The 18,316-nt window shown below is 45.5% G+C and overlaps 1 protein-coding gene across 1 annotated transcript in view; it reads right to left on the minus strand.

Annotated features, from left to right (window-relative positions):
* The window catches only part of TCF7L2 (transcription factor 7 like 2), a 199,162-nt gene that overhangs the window by 4,229 nt on the left and 176,617 nt on the right, over positions 1-18,316 (minus strand). The window contains exons 7-13 of the mRNA XM_007469644.1: positions 17,191-17,293; positions 15,105-15,191; positions 10,067-10,192; positions 9,354-9,513; positions 8,847-8,954; positions 4,030-4,078; positions 1,243-1,315 (exon numbers count right to left, since the gene is read on the minus strand). Coding sequence (XP_007469706.1) covers positions 1,243-1,315; positions 4,030-4,078; positions 8,847-8,954; positions 9,354-9,513; positions 10,067-10,192; positions 15,105-15,191; positions 17,191-17,293 — 706 coding nt within the window. The remainder of the gene's footprint in view (positions 1-1,242; positions 1,316-4,029; positions 4,079-8,846; positions 8,955-9,353; positions 9,514-10,066; positions 10,193-15,104; positions 15,192-17,190; positions 17,294-18,316) is intronic.

An 18,316-nucleotide genomic window follows, 5' to 3' on the forward strand; every position in this document is an offset into this window, starting at 1 on the left:
TCTCCTGCTGGACGTGCACCCAAGGCCCCCCGGTCCTCCCTCAATGGGCATGAGGGTCGCCTGTGGAGGGCAGCCTCTGTCAAGACAGACTCTCGGGCCCTCTCTCCCCTCAACGCTTGCTCAACGCGAGGCACTTCACCCATGTCTCGTTAGGCGTCAGGGGAGGGGGAGGAGACACAGGAGACTGGTGGGCATGCACGTAATGGAATGGACATCTGAGCTAACGTCTAAACACGGAACACATGGCAGGGCGTGGAGGAGTGGGACACGTGACAAGGGAGGCACTACAGACAGGGGAGCGTGTTTGGGTGTTGAGATACCTACCATCATAATATTCCAAATTCAAAGACTGCTTGTATCAGAACAAAGAAACAACAAATTTAACCAAAGGTGGTCATTAAAGGAAAGGAAATGAGACAGGAACTAGTTGGTATCCCTCCACCAAGAAGGAGGTACCTACACCTTCACCTTCCCTGAAATTACAGGTTGGATGGAACCTGCAGGTGGAACACGGGTGTTTAATTTGGACTCTCCTGATTCACTTTGGAACCAGTGCTCTCTCTGTCTCTCTAAATATATGTATAGATATATATTTTTCATTCTGCAGGCTACCAGCACTGCAGTACGTGACTGCACGACTCACTGCTTGCAGCCCTGTAGCTGGTGCATGCCGTTCAATGCCACGCTTCTTTTCAGCACTGTAAAACAATGTCAGCTAACCAAGCTCCTCTGTCCAGAGACGTGGTTTTGAAACAGAAAACAAACAAAAAAACAAAACGAAACCAAAAAAAGCCTGCCCCAGAGCCCTTCTCCAAGTGTCTGGACTCCAAGTGCATGGGAATGCTACTGCTGCCAATTTGAGCTCATTGAAACCTCGGGACATGGTGGCGCTCTCTCTGTCATGCAGACATGCCACGGAAGCATTGACAGGGCCGGGCCAGTTCCAAAATGCTGGCTTTCAAAGCAAAAGGATAAGTGCCCGTCCTGGTCTGTGAGGGCTGTGGTCTAGGTCCTACCACCAGGGATATGTTATTTGTAAGAGCAGGGGAAAGAGAGAAAGAGAAAAGTAGGGAGAGGACACGGCATAAAATTAGCAAGGAAATTTTGAAGAATGAGGATCATTAGTCATTGATGCCAGCAGGGAAGTAGATAGGAACGAGGTCAAAATATATCGACACACTAAGGTACCAGAAGGACAGAATGCTTTGATTTTTCCCAAAGGCCTCTCAGTAGGGAATATACCTGCACGGTTTGCACCATAAAGTCTGTCGGTCAAGCCCGAACAGTGCCCGACACTTCTTTGGAGTATTTGCATCTGTTAGCATAAGGTAAACACAAAAAATACAACACAATGGTGGGTCGTGCTCGGTTGGATGTGAAATCTCAGCTACAGCTGACTTGTCTTCGCTATCACCTCGGTTCTACTTGACTGTCTTCCCTCACCAAGGACATGAAAGGAAAGGACTTCTATGCATCAAAAGAAAAAAAATAAAATAAAACGATAAAACACAAAGAAAAAAACAACAACCAGAAACCAAAAAACAACAAGGAAAAAATAAAAACAGAGAGAGAAGAGGAGGGGAAAAAGGTGACGTTATTTGCTTCTACCTAGGCCAGGCTTACGATGGATGTCACTGAGCCCCCATCCTGGGCTGTCGGGAGGAAGGGGCTGGCAGGCAACATTCCCTGGGAGGGGGCGCGCTGGGGTTTGCTGTCGCTGACCCGAGGAGGCACGAATGATGCTGTTTTACAGTGGCATTTTGGCTAGCAGCAGCGAGGAGGACAAGCACGTCCCTCACAGAGCAGTGTCCCGCGCCCTCCTGTCTCCTAAGATCCACACACAGAGCTACAAAGCAACAGGCCAGAGAAGGGGGGAAAGGACCAAATAGACCAGCTGCAAACCAGCACAGCGAATCTGGGAAATCTATACACACCTGCAAGGGCCGCACCAGTTATTCTGTTGATCAAGGCCAAAGCGCGCTCGGCATTTCTTAGGAGCGCTCAGGTCTGAATGAGTTCAAGAGAGAAGCGAGCGGAAGAGGAGGACGTGGGAGAGAGGGAGAGGGAGAGGAGAGAAGAGAAAGAGAAAGAGAGAAAGAGAAAGAGAGAAAGAGAGAGAGAGAGAGAGAGAGAGAGAGAGGGAGGGAGGGAGGGAGGGAGAGAGAGGGAAGGAGAGAGGAGGGGGGAAGAGAAAGATACAAATAAGAAAAAAATAAAAATAAAAAAAGGGAATAAATCAATGACCTGGTTACTAATTACATAATATTGACTTTCGTCTTTAACTTTCTTTAATCAAAAAAAAAAAAAAAAAAGGAAAAAAAATCACATTCTTATTCAACTTGTGAAATTAGCTGTTGCAAATAAAGCTGCAGTATCCCTTCTTTAAGGACTGTCTCTCCGATTCGGTTTGAACTGATAAAGGGAAGTTAGATACTGAAGAACTAAGTTTTAAATAATGTTTTTCCTCTTTTGGTTCTGCTTTTTGTTTTTTTCTCTCTCTCTCTCTCAATTTGTTTTTCTTAAAGAAGAAAATAAAGCAAAGGAGGGAATTAAGTTTGTCACATGCTTTTTTCTTCTCAGAGTACAACAGTTTAAAAAAGAAAAAAAAATACTACAAATAAAAACAGAACAAAACGAAACAAAACAGAAAGAAATAAAGAAAGAAAGGGGTTGTGGTACTGGGATATTGCAGCTTTTGGAATGTTCATATTTTCTTTTTTAAATCTATTTCCATTAATATTAAGAGAGGAACAGATAAAGGTCAACAGGCTGTGTGAATGAGCTGTTAAAGAGTTAGCTGGAAGCTCACAGCAGCATTTAAGCAGGTACAGTCAGTGAAATGCTAGTGGATTTGCAAGTTATGAGCAGAAAAGCAAAAGGAAGGAAAAAAAACTAAAATAAAAAAAAGCAAAGGAAAAAATAATCATACTGCGGATGCATGCTTGCGTGAGAAAACTTAGTGGGAGCGATGAAAAAAATGCCATTAGATTAAGGAGGTTTATTACTGAATTCCTTCCATTTTGTTGTTGTTGTTGGTTTCTGTTTTTTTCTTTTTTTTTTTACCAGTCTCTTAAAGAAATACTGCATATTCAATTTGCACAGTTAGTTCAACTCTAAATCACTGTCATCATGGCTTAAACAACTGTTATGGGGAACAATAAATAAACAAAGCAGAAGTTAAATTAAATTAAAAAAAAACAACAAAAGCAACTGAAAAAAAAATCTACCGAAACATACGAAACCGTGTAGATGGTCATTTTAAAGAATGTTCAAAGGTCATACGTGTTTCACGTTAATAAAACTATAATGGCAAGAAAAATTTAAAAAAAAACAGTTTATCAACTATTTTAATGACTCAAAATGACATTAGCACCTGTAATCGGAGGAAGTGAAAGGCAAGGATTTAGGAAACATTCGCTGTGTTCTGAAAAAAAAGAACAAATTATACAAAGCCTTCAAAATGTTTTTTGTCGTTGTTTGTAAAAGCCTGGCCTTCTCGAAGGGACCTCTGAGATTGCCTATGCAGTATTTCTAATTTCTTCTAGAGAATGACAAACCTCCTTAATTTAAATTGGGTGCAATTGACCACTGTAAAGGCATGCATCAGAACATTCAGGAACGGCCCAGTTAACATCAAACACTCGCACACACCCCTTCTGCTCCCCTAGCCCCCTCCTTCTCCCTACTCAGACACATACAAAATAAGCAGACTGTATAAATCCCCACCTAGGCATGCCTACCGCTCTCCACTTGCAGCCTCTGCAGTTATTTTAAACCACATTCCACTAGACTTAACAATGTGCTTTTCATGCAACAATGAATGTTACTAGCTTTAAAAGGGCAGTCATGAAGCAATTAATTAAAATGCATAAACAAAAAGGCTGGCTAAGATGGTTCCCCCCCCCCCCCCGCCCCGGCAACAATGTCCTGGCCTTGAATTTCTCCTGCCTCCCCCAGACAGAAGCCTGACATAAAAGAGTGGTCCTCAGAGTGCCGCTCCCTTTCTCCATCCTGCTTATTCAAACTTACCATTGGTCTCCCCGGGCTGCTTGTCCCGTTTCCTCTTCTTCTTCTTCCCCTAGATGATGAACAGATGAAACACAGGGAATTATTTCAGGAAGCAGATGGGAGGAGGGCGCCTGGGCTCACCTGGAAAGGAGGCAGGAGGAGAGGCACTGGCTGCCATCTCCATCCGCACCGGCTCCTGAGTGTTTTCCCACCCCCCCACCCCCCTTTAATATCCAAGCGCCCTTCAACTGTGCTCCAGCTGAAGGAGCGTGCGCTCAGCAGAACAGAAGGGACCGGCAGGGCAGAGAGGAGAGACCTCTTTCCCCATACGTCTGTGTCCATCCTCAAACCTGACCCCGAGCATCCATAAAAGGGGAGAGGGCAACTGGATGGTGAAGATTCGGGGAGGTGTGGAGAGACGGGATTGGAAGTGGCCCAAGAGCCTGGGGACAGATGAACGATACTGAGATGGCTGTGAGAGCCTCCTTGCCCCACGCGAATCTCTTATTAAGGCCAAATGGTCCTCATTCGGAATCAAAACATAAAAGCCTCAGTAAGGGATTTTCTTGGCACTGTAGCGTGGGCCTTGGTTTTAACGACGGAAGGGGAGAAAAAAGGGGAAACAGAGCCAGAAACCATCTGAGCTGCTTTTCAAACTGCTGAGTGGACATCCATAAAGGGGAACATCGGCTCTCGCCATTTTCCACTTAGGTAGCGACTATAATACTCTTAGTAATAACAGCTACCATTTACTGATCACATACTATGTGCCAGACATGATTCTAAGTGTGCTATTCCTAGTGACTCATTTATCCTCACACAATCCTATACACCAGATGTGATCATCATTCCAATTTTACAGATAAGGACACTGAGGCACAGAGGAGTGCATGCAGTCTCCTGAGATGACAGAGCTACCAGATGATGGGGCCATGATGGGAACCCGGGCGTTCTTGGTTCCACAGCCCTTAACCGCTAGGCTACACTGCCTACCTATTTACTGCCTTGCCCTCCGAGGAAGGCTCTTAATGGATTACGGGTGATAAACTGCATGGTGTGATTCACATTCTCCAATCTGACCCTCCCTGATATCTTGACGGTCTGTTCCCATCTGTGGATTTGGAATGGGAGTAGGGAAGAACTCTAGTAGAGGTAACCGCCCCCTTCCAGATCTGAAACTATTTCTCCCTCACCCCGTTAGCTCCAGTCCCATCCATGTGAATCAGCTGCCTGATATATGTGAAGCGTCACAAACAAAAGGAACTGGTGGTCTGACATGTCTATTTGTTTCGGAATATCTAAATATTAACCTTTGCCTAAAAGTTCTCAGGGTATGTTGACGTCAACTCAAGAAGAGACAAGAACAGCCACTGGTAGAAAACTTGAGAATCCATAAGGCCCTGTAAGGAGAACCCCAAGGCAGAGATGCCACTGAGCTTCAGATCCAGCTGAGGGATGAGAACCAACAGTTCTAGAGAAAGCCTCTCAGATCCGGGGGGCCTATGCCTCTTGGGAAATCTCTATGGGCCCTCAGTTCAGTGTTTCCATCGGAAACATTTCATGTTCCTTGGCATCCAGTTAGAAAAAAGAAAAGGAGTTTGTGTGCTTTTCTCATGAACCCCAGCGGCCCATCTTCATGTCTGTGTCTCTCCTGTGTCAGGAGCAAAGTGCCACCTGGCCATCTTGGAACAGGCAGGAGGGTCTAGTTTCAGTTTATTTAGGAACCTGAAAGAAAATCTCAAGTGGGGCACAGAAACAGTTCACCTCCAGGTGGTGTCAGCATCCATGTAGCCAAGGGCTTCCGAGTCATCTGTAATACAGGGCTCACCCACTTCCAATCTCCTGCAATATGCTCTGAAAGGCAGGTGAAAATATCCGCTACCCCTGGGAAGCTGTCTGTTTAGGATACATAACTAAGATGTTCATGGCTGAGGAAATGATCCTTTAGACTAAAGGCTTCTAGAGGACAGGGACTGTGTTTTAACTGGAAGAGGACATGAAGAAATAAACACTAAGTAGTGAAGAGCAAGATGCATTTCAAGGGAAGCGGCCATCCCATTATCTCGGGGCTCAAGATATGCAAGTGGCCTGGGATTTATCTCGTTAACCTAACGGAGAAAAGCTTAGAAAGGAAATAACTTCTATTACAAGGCCACGGGTTAGATATCACCATGGGACCAAAATGTTTCTTCTTGTGTTCCAGAATGTACCAAGTCCAACAACCCAAATGTGACTGTTTTACTCAACTCTATTTTGCTAAAATAGCGTATAAAGGCTTCTGTCACCACTGGGCTGGAAAAGCAGGAACGTGAAAGAGGGATAAGGTGATTAGCTCAGAAAAGTTTTGCTACAAGGACCTTGTGAACTTTACAGTACCCAAAGTAATTTATAGAAGCTTCTATTTCAAGTCAGTTTAAAAAGAATACTAACAAGTTCCCACCACAATCAAATCTATAAACAGTTTAACTCTAATTCTTGTTCCACAGACCATTTCCTGGGGGAGGGGAGGGAGGGAGGAAAGGAGGGCTGCGTGTGTTCAAACTCATGTGTAATGAACCACTGATAAGGGAATCTGACAGCACCCCTTACAAGAGGTAAAGCTCCTACAGCCCCAAATCCAGATCTACCTCTAAACTTTCTCTCAAGTCTTTTCAGGGGTTCCCCTATTATACCAAACCTTATCCAAATGTAAAACTGAGCTAAAGTCATTTCAAGCGTCTCGTGAATCTTCTGAAACCTAGAAAGCACTTCACAGAAAACCTTGGGCAATACCTTGTCTGACTCCAGGGAAGTCCATGGCAGCATCCTTTCGAAGCTCTCACAAAATCAGCTTTGTACCTTTGTGGAGATTTCACCCGGCACAACTCCAGGGGGCACCATGCCCATGCACATCGACTGTAGTGTAAATGGCACACTCTAAAGTTGTGCAGTGCACGCCCTGCACAGCTGTACATGAAGGCCCTACTATGACCCAAAATGTCTACTGCGGATAGGATACCTATAGTGTAGCTGAATTCCTCTCTGTGGTACCATTCTAGATTACTCAAAGAACTGGGTCTGTAGCAGGGAGAAGCTGGAGATGAACTCTAAGAACTTCTGACCCGAAACCAGGAGAGCAAGCTGTCCTGAAATGAGATGGCTGTATATGCGGAGGCTGCAGAGCCTGCCTGCTGCTGGCAATCTCCACCTCGAGGTCAGGTGAGGGCAAGCAGCAAGCCTGTGGGAGAGCATTAGCTTTCTTATCCTCTTCCTTTCAGCTCCAGAAGAAAGGCTTCCCCACTGCACACATGCTGAGGACAAATGGAAAGGTCCCAAGCAGTTAAGACCCTGTGCCTGACCATCTGTGAGTGACAAGGGCTCTGAGCGGAGGAAACGTGCCACTGAGAGGTACCAGCACTAATTCCTGTTTCAACTCCCAGGAGGAATACAGTCTAGTGCTACCAGCTAAAGGCATGGGACCTGCGGGGATATGGGTGGCGGCAGTGAGGGAGACATGGGCGTCTCGGGCCTCCCCCATCCACATGGCAAAGGGCAGAGAAGCGAGCGTGTGTTTATAGGTATGAGACTATAAAAAGTGATGAAAACTGCTACTCAGAGCAAGCAGAACACAGCCCTCACTCAGGACCCACATATCCACGCAGATGTCCGTGACTTCCTGATGGCTGGTAAGTTCTGAGACAGTTCTGACTTAACTCTGAATCTCCGCAACCTGTGTGCACAGTAAGTTCACGATCAGCAGTAACTGAATGGATGTCAAGCCACATACAAAGACAGAGAGTTTCCTCACCACGGATGACGGCCAGGGGAGAGCTAGGTCAGGGAGCACTGATGGGCAGAAGAATCATTCACGGCTGTGTGCCACTGACAAGAAAGAACTGCGAGGAGAAGGCTGCTCCCGGCATTAAGACAGGTGTTGCTTTTCCCCAAAGAGTGGATGGTAAAAATCACTTCGTGAAGCCAAATGCCATGTAATAAAGTATGAGGCAAAATAAGAGACATTTCATCCATTTAGCGAGGAGAGCTGGCCCAGAGCTTGAGCTCCTGGGCAAAATACAAAATAAGAAAGAACGGACGAGAGCCAGTTTACGGGAACAGAAGAACCCTGAGTGTCGCTATCACTGTGATTAGTAAAGACAACAACCCTACAGTGTTTTCTAAAACCCACGGGAGGAAATTAGGCAAATGCTGCAGCCAACAAAGAGAGCCCAGGAACACACACATCGCGCAACACACACACTTTCTCCCTACCCTGTTGGGCCCTGAGTCACTTCATCCAACCTGCCAAAGGACGACTTCTCCTGGCTACTTTCAGGGATATTTCCATCATGCCCCTCTCAGGATGAACCGGGCTTCCAACTTGTTCTGTACCACAGCCTAAGGCAACTGTTTCGTTTTTCCCTCTTAAGGGTGAAGGCCCTGCTAACACAGCTGTGAGGAAGTAAACGCTCTCCCTCCGTCCCTACCCACTGGTCTTCTCTGCAAGGCCACCCTCACTGCTGAGAAGCACAGAAGCCTCACTGGGTGTATACCTGGCGCCACGTCTCTTCAAAGACATGGGCAAGAAGGTGTGAACAGCCCTAAACCGACCCCACGGAACGTCAGAACACCAGCCTCATCCGTCTCCCTTAAAGAACTATCCCATGCTGAGGGGAGCCCTACAGGAAGCCAGACAAAATCCTCCAATCTGGTGCTCGGGTAAGATGCTAACGGTCCCAGGACTGCGCAGACTGAATGGTAACTGAGGCCTGACTTGTGTTGGCAGGTTGTGTTCCCTTTGTCCACATGGACAACCAACACATCTCTACAGACTCAGTCCTGAGAAAAAAGCAACCACCTACATAGTTATCCCGTGCGGACCAGCCGGGGTACAGCTGCATGTGAAGCTGTCGCTCCTTCCGGGCCAGCTCGTAGTATTTCGCTTGCTCTTCTCTGGACAGTGCGTGCCACTGGAGGGGACACAGTGCGGGGAGAGAGAGAGATGCAGGATCGTCACAAACCGCACTGTGGCTGGGGGATGGAGAGCGCTTCCAGCGGAAATGCTATCATCTGCAGGTGCCGACAGTCTGCAGGGGCCCGGCACTAACAGGAGGGCTCAGCCAGAGCCTGACTTTTTGCCCATGTTGTTCTATTCGCAGTCTCTCTGCAGGTGGGGAAGACCAGGCTGTGGCCGTTCCGAACCTCACTCGAGTGTGGGGCTACTGGTCCCAACTCCACGCCGGCCATGGAAGGACTCAGAGTGTGGCTAAAGGGAAAGGACTCTCCAAAGCAGTGGGGACAGGGACACGTGCCAGCCCACCCACTGAGTCCTATTCTGGCCCTCTTCTCGCAGCGGGGGAGCCACCTACCCTTCGGCCCAGGATCTGGTTGATGGCTGCACTTTCTTTCAACGTGCACTCGGCTACAACCTTTGCTCTCATTTCCTTCATATACAACATGAATGCGTTAAGAGGTTTCTTTATGTGAGGCTTCTTCTTTTCTTCTTCCTTTTTGGAGTCCTGATGCTTTCTGGATGGAGACAAAAGAGACAGACACCACCCAATAAACAATCGCAAGGTTCAGCTTCCTGGGCAGCAGAAAGCCCACGTCCTCGCCGCCTCAATACCCTAGCAGTTTGGAAGGACCCCACTCTGGGTCTTCTCCATCCTGGAAAATGGCACAAAAACAGGTTGGGCAGCGGGGTGGAGGGGTGAGAGATTTTGTTATCATCTTCCTCAAGGCTCACAAATATACAACTGTCCCAAGCTGGAGGGGAAAGCACACCGTGGCCGTTTCCATCTCAGCTGGTGTCTCTCATGCTCGCAGGACAGAGAGGGGTCAGGCACGGGCAAGTGGTTGCAAATCCCAGTCCGTCCGAGGACACAAAGGAAGAGCTGTGTTCTCTGCCCCGCAGCGGGCGCCAGCCGTGAAGCCCCGCGTGGTGCACGTCTCCCTCTTCGTAAAGCTGGGCGTTTCCTGGAGCCACACCAGCGCAGCCAACCTTGGACAGAGCACCACCACCCAGGAGCCACCGGCTAAACACGTGGCAAAAAGAGAAACTGATCGGAAGGAGGACACTTACGCGCTGTGGAGTGAGCCGACGTCACTCTGGGAAGATTCCTGTTTGACTGTCGGCGTGACTATAGCCGGGTGGGGAATGCCGGTCGTGTGCAGAGTATGATGTGGTGGGACCATATGGGGAGGGAACCTAGAAGACAGAAAGCTGTGTAAATTGTCAGAATCAAAATGAATGAATGGGGAGGGATGCGTACACACAATTTAAAGAAAAGAAAAAGAAACAGCACGTAACACTCACATGAAAGCAACCCAAGGCATATGAAAGCTGTCGGCATTAATTAGCAATAAATTAAACATAATGATTCTTAGAATGTCATTAAAGCCAATCTCCCCCTTCATTATTGCTACTGACATGAGACATTACAATTTTTAACATCTCTAGCAAAAGACAAGTTCATCCCATATACTTGGGTGGAAAAGTAGGCTTGGACTACCTGCTGGAGATCACAGGTCTGGGGGGACATTATTAGTGACATCTAAGAAGACTATTTCCTAAGTCCTAATCAGCACTAGAATAAAAGGTGAAATCTTCTGTTGCATATAGACAGCTAAATAAAATATTAATGCGGTTAAAGTACACACACATTTTTTGACAATGCTGCATATGCCTCATTAGGCCTCATTCTGTTGATGGGAGTGCAGTAATATTTTTATTTCTCTTTTGCTGCTGTGCCCCCATCGCTTTGACAGGAATGGGAGAGAGTGAGGCAGAAAGATGGGGGCCACCCAAATAGTTCCTATCTGGTTCTCAACATAGGCCACGGACGTTTTACATAAGTTTGTATCAAAGATGACCCAAAGCAGTATTTTACACACACACCCACAAATAAAGCTTTGAATTCTGATCTGTACATCCTTTCCCACTCTAAAATTCTAGGGTTCCTAAATTACTTTTACTTAAAACACTGCCTATGCATTGAAAGGCCTTATAAATGATGATCAGAATTGTTAACAAAGAAAAGAGAAGTTTGTATTTTTTCCTCTAATACTGTTTATTCTTAGGAAAGTTTTTTCAGACACAGTTTAGGCCGTGAATTGGCATTTCTCAACCATGCAAACTAGCCAGGACATACAGAGCTAATTTTAAAATGCTCTGGGTCCATCTGCAAACTGACAACAGGATCCGACAAACGGCTCCCGCATTTTCTGATATGCTTGGAGTCACCATGATTTGTTCTGGGTTAGAAGAACCACCCTCTTAAAGGAACGAATACTACTGTAGAAAAAAGTGGGGTGAGGGACTACAAGGGGAGATTTCCCCCAAAGAAAACAAAACGGCAGCCCCCAGGTTCCGCCCTGGCAAGATCAAGCGAGATCACTCAAGTTCAGGTGAAGGGGATCCCAGATCAACCAACTGTTGCCTTCAGAATATAAATCCAAACCACAACAACCCCATGTACCCCCCAGGGAATGAGCACCTGTTCTTTAGGAAGCTAATTCTGCTGGGCACTGAGGTGCTAATGAGACTTTGCTGTGACAGTTATTTCACAAGGATCCTGTACTTATCTACAAGGTTCTTTGCATATATGGACTGGAAATGAAAGTAGCTTCCATTTTACCAAAAGAATGCAGCAAATGTTCATTTGAAACACTGTGAAAAATTAAAGTCCTAACTGACTCTGCATTAATCAACAGAGAAAATATCAATGAATAATGCAGATTTTTGAAGGGGGCCCAGAAGCAGAGTGCACATTTGACTCAGAATTTCTACCCTGATGTGGCCCCTCTCCCATGGCTGCCTTTCCCAGTTTAAGTCAGTATCAAAGTTTGGTAACAATGGCGTGATTTTTTCATAAGAACCATGCGAGTTCTTTCAGGGTGTCAAGAAAAAGAAAAGAAAAGCCCTGAGAAAGAGTGAGAAAATAAGAGAAAGAAAAAAAAGAACTTCCAAGCCCACGCCCCCCAAAAATGAAAAGTAAAGCCTTGGGAGGCACTTGGGTTCCCAAGTTACACCCTGTTCCTTCCCAGAGCTCGAAGGCCTCTGAGAAAACATAAGTTAAGAACATGTGTTCTTCGAAGCCCTTGGGTGAAGTGGTGGGTGGAGCGGCAGCTTTTACTGTGAATTTTAAAGGCTTGACATTCCTCAAATACATATGTTCCCTTCCTGCTTAATGAGAATATGTGTAGGGGCAGGGGGGGATAAAAACACGTGTGTGTGTGTGAGAACACCAAACACCACAGGGAGACACCACAGTTTGAGTACATTCTGGGGTGGGGAAAGATTTCCGGTGTAGCCATGAAGACCAAACACTTCCAAGTTCACATACCTACATACATATTCCTATACCTGAGAAATGTATAGCAGAGGAAGAGATGTGTGTGTGTGTGGGGGTGGGCTATACGCATACCTTTGCGTAAGAAATTCCTTTCTGCAGACAACTATCTCATGCAATGCAATAAACACCCTAAAAATTCCAAGCCGCTCATTACATCCCCCCATCTGCTTTCATGGCTCCAAGCCAGAATATAATGATGAACCATAACTTCTTAAGGACAACTAACTTTTGTTTCTGGCTGTCTCAGGGGCTTCTGCCTTCCTCACTCTCGCTTTCCTTCACTGTTGACACGTTTCTGTTAACTGGATACCATCTGCAGGCCTTGATTTCATGCACGAGCAGTGGGATGCATTTTCCTGTGCAACAAGCCTGCTTTGAGCTGCATTAGGTTTGTCATTATTCTCTCATTTCCCCCCTTGCACTTGTAACATTTCATCTCTTCCTGCCTTATTTTTTGTGAGCCACGGCGCACCCACATTATGGTTTATACATGATCTCTCTCCCTTTGAAGCCGGCGGATTTCAGAGCCCGCTCTCGTCAGGAGAAGAGCCTTGCGCCAATTTAGCAGGCTGAGGGCCCGGAGCTCCAACATCTCAATCTAAAGGGGGTCACAGGGTGGCACAAGTGAGTGTCAGCAAGAGCTGTTTAATTGCCAATCTAGGCTTCTCCATGGTGTTTAAAGTATAATGACCCATCACTTAATTCTGAGAAGCCCTGGCCCCGCTGCTGAAGAGAATGAATATCAAAGGGTGTTCTGGAACAGGGCAAGCTGCCTACATTCCCTATAACTGCCATAAGTATAATAGACCCATACTTCTGTCGCCCCATTACCACAATAATGTATTTAATTTGCTGTATACTCTTTTTAACTGGCTACCTTTCATAAGGCCTACCTGGGGAATCGGCCGCCTCCCCCCTGCACCTCGAGCCCCCTAAACTTCCCTCCCACCATTCCCTTTCTTTCCTCCACCCCATGCTCACCTCGAAATCATCGGCTAACCTCCTAATGATAATTCAATCGATAAGCTTAACCTCAATCCCTATCCTACGATTACTGCACCGCTTTTAACCTCTGGAACGCACCGAAGGAACAAACACGAAAAACAATGCGTTCTGCGCATGCTGGTTCGGAGGAGGGTGAGCTGTGGATTACAAAGTGCCCAGAAGCAGCTCTCCCCCTGGGAGGCTCCCTATTCGTTTCCCAGGCTTTGCGAGGTTGTGATGACATTATTCAATGAGGATAACCTTCCTCCTCTCACTGCAGAAGAGGACCCACAAGCATTTTCCCGCCTATAACCGATACGGGTGTGGGTTTAGAAATTGAGATGATTTATCACATATGGGACATGGATCTTTATTAGCTGCATGATACCCATGGCATAGTTACAAACGTTAGAGATGCTACACTTGGTGTTTCTTAACGACTGTGGTTCTTACTCTTTCCTCCACCAAAATCACTGTTTTGTAAGTAGGAAAAGAGGCATCTTGGCCTCTGCCTTTCAACCCTTCCTCTGGTCTTGGGTCCTCATGCTGGCTACAGAGACTGGGGGAAGAGCTTTTGGGGGATGGCATCTCTGCCATGTTCATGCTGATTTAATTACGTGCCATCCTCAAAATGGATTAGTTGTTGCAGCCCATCAGGAAAGTCTAAACCTCCACCGATTTAATTAACTTGACTGAAAATCAGATGAACAGAAAATAAAACTATCATTAGGAGCAATTAGTGACTACTTAAACATACTGCTGCCAACCAGTTTGCAAATAAACTAGCAGTTGCTGAGACATTAGCCAGAATTAATTAGAAGGGGGAAAAGGAGAACATGGGGATTAGAAAGATCTAGGTACACGTATGCAGGTCTATGTGTGTACGTATTATATATACATTTATATGCTGAAAGATATGTGAATGTACACACGCATATGATTTTTTAACTTTCAAAAACTTAGAGCTACACAGGCCAACGTGGTCCCCACCAGCCACATGTGGCTACTAAGCACCTGAACTGTGTCCAGGCCAAACTGAAATATGGTGTACGTGTGAAATACACATCAGATTTCAAAAAACTAAATACAAAAAAGGTAAAATCTCATTAATAGTTGCTTTACAGTGATAACATGTCAGAATGAATAATATTTTGACTCTATTAAGTTGAATAAAATATGTCATTAAAAATAATTGTCTGGGTTCTTTTTTTCCCCCTCCTTTTATAAAATGTGGCTACTAGAAAACTTAAAATTCCCTATGTATATTCCCTATGTATAAGGCTAACCTTATATTTCTACTGGACACTGCTACCTCAGAGAGAGGTGTGTTTGGGTTGGAGGGGGAGTAGGGTGTCCTTTCTTATTGATGCTTAAGAGTCTGGAGCTTTGAAAAGACTGATAACCTTTCCTCAAATTCTTCTTTGTATAATAATAAACTTACCTGAACCCTTTCCTTTCTTACCTGGTTTAGGGCAACAGAGAAGTAACACTTTAAAAAGCTCTACACGTCCTAATTACTTCTTCCTGCCTTCTTAAGCTTTCCTTTTTTTTTTTTTGAAATATATTGACTCAGAAATTCAACCCTGAAATTCTGCCATCATCTACCTGGGAAGTTCAGGGCAATTTTTCAGTATTTTCTAGGAGGAAAGCCTAACGCACTGTGGGTCTTATACCCTTAGAACTACAGGTAGCAGCAGTCCCTGGATGGTCTGGGAGCATCTAGAGAACTTTCTGAGAAGTGACCCATGGCCTTGGTTGAACGCCCTCTTTCTTGGAACTCACCTGGACATGGAAGCGTTGACAGTCAGAGCTGTGGGGTAGGGGTGACGGAATCCTCCTGTCGTGATGGGGTACACTGGCTGACCTTGCCTACAAAGAGGGGGTACACAGTGAGAGCATGCAAACAGGGGCGGAGGTGGGGAAAAGGAAAAGAAGAAAACAGGAGAAGTTCCCTCTGCACAGTAAGCTTTATTCTCATTTTCTCAGAACAAAAATCTTGGGGATTGTACAGGAAGGATCAAAGGGAAGAAACACAGAACCATTTGAATACCATAAATCTGATAGGAATGGCTAATTAAATTTTATAACCTTTGCTTATGTCAACAGAGACCCTCTCCCCAAGCTGAAACTAGGTGTTTTGTTGTAATAATTAAAGGCGAAGTCTCGCTTGCTTTAATGGAGCCATCACACTAATTGAGAGCTACACATCCAAAGGAAAACAATAATGAATGTAAATTTATACCAAAATAAAGTACAGTGAATCAAAGGACTTCAGTTGCGCTTTGGGCCTCTTTCAGTATTTAGATCTCGGTGAGAAAACATTAAATTAACAGAGCTTAATTTGTAGCCTTTTGTCAAATTAACAAGTGTTGACAAGAGTTACCGGGGGGAGAGTCCCCAAGAAGAATTGTGGGTAACCAATGGACAATCACACCTCATTACAATAATTAAAAAATACAGCAACATGCAAAATAGCATCCTCATGAAAGACACACAACTTTTTCTGACAGAGGGTTGTCTGAGTTGGCTATTCCTTTTTATCTATCCTTCAAATCTCTCTCCATCAGCTGAATGGGGCAAGTGATGACTGAGGACTATGGGAGGCATGGTCCCACCCACTGAAGAAGAAATAGGACACACATTTCCATCCACGTCCACCCTCCCTAACAAGACTAAGGAGCAAAAAATAAACAGAAACTCGGCCCAGGGTTGGTATTTAGTACAGCTACTGCATAATACAAGATGGGTTTTTTTGTTGTTTGTTTGTTTTTCAAGTGTAGCGTATGCTCAGCTGGAGAAATCAGGGTAGAACTGGGGGAGAGGAGGTGAACCCCTCCAAAACTGTATCTTCTTTAAGGCTATAAAAGTACGTCTTCCCCAAGACCCAAACTTGACACTTTTACCAGGAATTATTCCTGTTAAGATTCAACAAATTGTCCCGTGTTTTTCAAAGAGTAGAGATCACCGATAAACATGGAGAAATATATATACAAAAGCACACCATCATAAAACATATATTACACGCATGCATACAAACACACACACACAGTACGCTTAACGACATTAAAAGCCTTTCTACTGTGATTTTTAAAACACACATTTTTTAAAGTTAACTAAGGAAGGTTAACGGGTGGTACTATAAAAGCAAGCCCGGGCGACAGGAAGACAAATTGTAAAAGGCAGTTTGATGATCTGGGCGCTGCCAGGACCTAGGGTTGACAGGAAGGCCCCACAGGCTGGAGTGAGGATTCCAGCTGCCCCGCCTGCTCCCCTCAAAATTAGGTGAAGCACTCAACATGCAGAGACTCTCAGAGAGATGCTGGTTGAATAACATGGAGCTTCTCAATAGACACAAATTGCCACTGTGGTTGTCAATCTTGGGAGTGATGGCTGGGATGGGGGGTGGAGTTATAACCCCCCACTCCCACCCCCAGATTTCAAAACTAGGCTGTGCCTGTACCCACTCCCCTGCTGCCTCAATCCAATGACAGGACTCCAGTTTGGGCTGCCACCAGCAGAAGAGCCATGATCAGCTTCACAGGGGAGAAGCCCTCGGAGTCTTCTGCAATTCCCAAAGTACCTTAAGGGTACCTTTGTTCACAGAGAAGAACCCAGGGCCTTTGGGGACCACGGGTTCAGAACGCCAAGCATCAACAGCCTTTTTCTTACATCATTCACCTGAATGGCTACTGACTTGCCTGCTTTTCCACAGGGCATTTCAGCAAGCAACTTCCCCATGACCTCCCACCCACTGCCCTCCCTCCCCAACTCTGTCTTCTGCGAACACAAACATACATGCACAGAATAAATAATAAGCATGTGCCCGTGTGAGAAACAAAAAAGGAAATTAAAAAATGGAACTCCTTACTGTGGTACTAACCATCCTAGCGGATGGGGGATTTGTCCTACAGCGCCGGGCGATAGCGGGTAATACGGAGATATATCTGGAGGGTGCGGAGGCCGTGGGATTCCTGAGAGAAGAAGCAGAATTTTACGTACAAGGGAGGGAGAGAAGGAAAGAGAAACTGTCAGGTGATGGGAACAGGTAAAGGATAAAGGGAGACATTGCCTCTGTAATCCTAGCATGAGGTTCTTTTCACAATTCTGATCCTAAGAACTTGTCGGTAAGTTTCATCTCATTATCCCTCTGCCGCAGCTTGAAAAGTTCTCTCACTCTAGATGGATCATACACTGGCTAAACGCAGACAAACTCAGAAAATGCCAGCTTGGGTATTTCTGCCTTATGTGATTGGTATGATTATTTGAATTGAAAAAAAAAAAAAATCTAAAGAGGTTGGCACATAGTAGGGGATCAAGTAATATTAAATCCCTTTGTCCTTACAACTTGTCCCTTCCCTCCTTCCTTTTAATTCTAATGACTTACCTGCATGAGTTACTCCTCTGGTTTCTAATATACTTTTTGAGTTATGGCTTTTGAAAGGTTACCCTTGCCTTCTTTCAAAAAAGTTAATTCTGTTTAAATGTGTCCAACTCCACTTTGAAGATGAGCTGTAGGAGAAACTCACACAATGCCTTGGCATCTTTTCCAAGGCAGAATCTGAACTGAACAGACCAGGAGATGTTGGAGGCCTGGTCCACTCAGTTCTAGAGCCTGGTTTTCTAGAGGACCAAGTTACCTGCGTGAGTTAACCCACCCCCTGACTGGGTACCGCTGGACCACGGGGGCTGAGGAGTGAGTTCTGAAGGCCTGTGCCACCGCACACTTATTAATTCCACAGGAACACATCCTGCAATCAATCCTTAGAAATCAAGAGGGCTGGGAGCAATCTGGACCCAGAGGAGCAGATCCACGCAGCTCAAGTGGGAAGCAAAATGAACAATTCCTCAGAATTAAAACAGTATTGAAGGGCATGAGCTGCGTGTTCGCGGATGAAAACTATTTCATTTTTTTTTTTTAATTCTTTCAGGAAGCTTTTAATCTGTAAATTAAGCCTCCCTGGGTGACATTTTCATGCAGACATTGCTTTCTCTCT

The sequence above is a fragment of the Lipotes vexillifer genome, unplaced genomic scaffold, assembly GCF_000442215.2.
Source record: "Lipotes vexillifer unplaced genomic scaffold, Lipotes_vexillifer_v1.1 scaffold240, whole genome shotgun sequence".
Taxonomy (NCBI): Eukaryota; Metazoa; Chordata; class Mammalia; order Artiodactyla; family Lipotidae; genus Lipotes; species Lipotes vexillifer.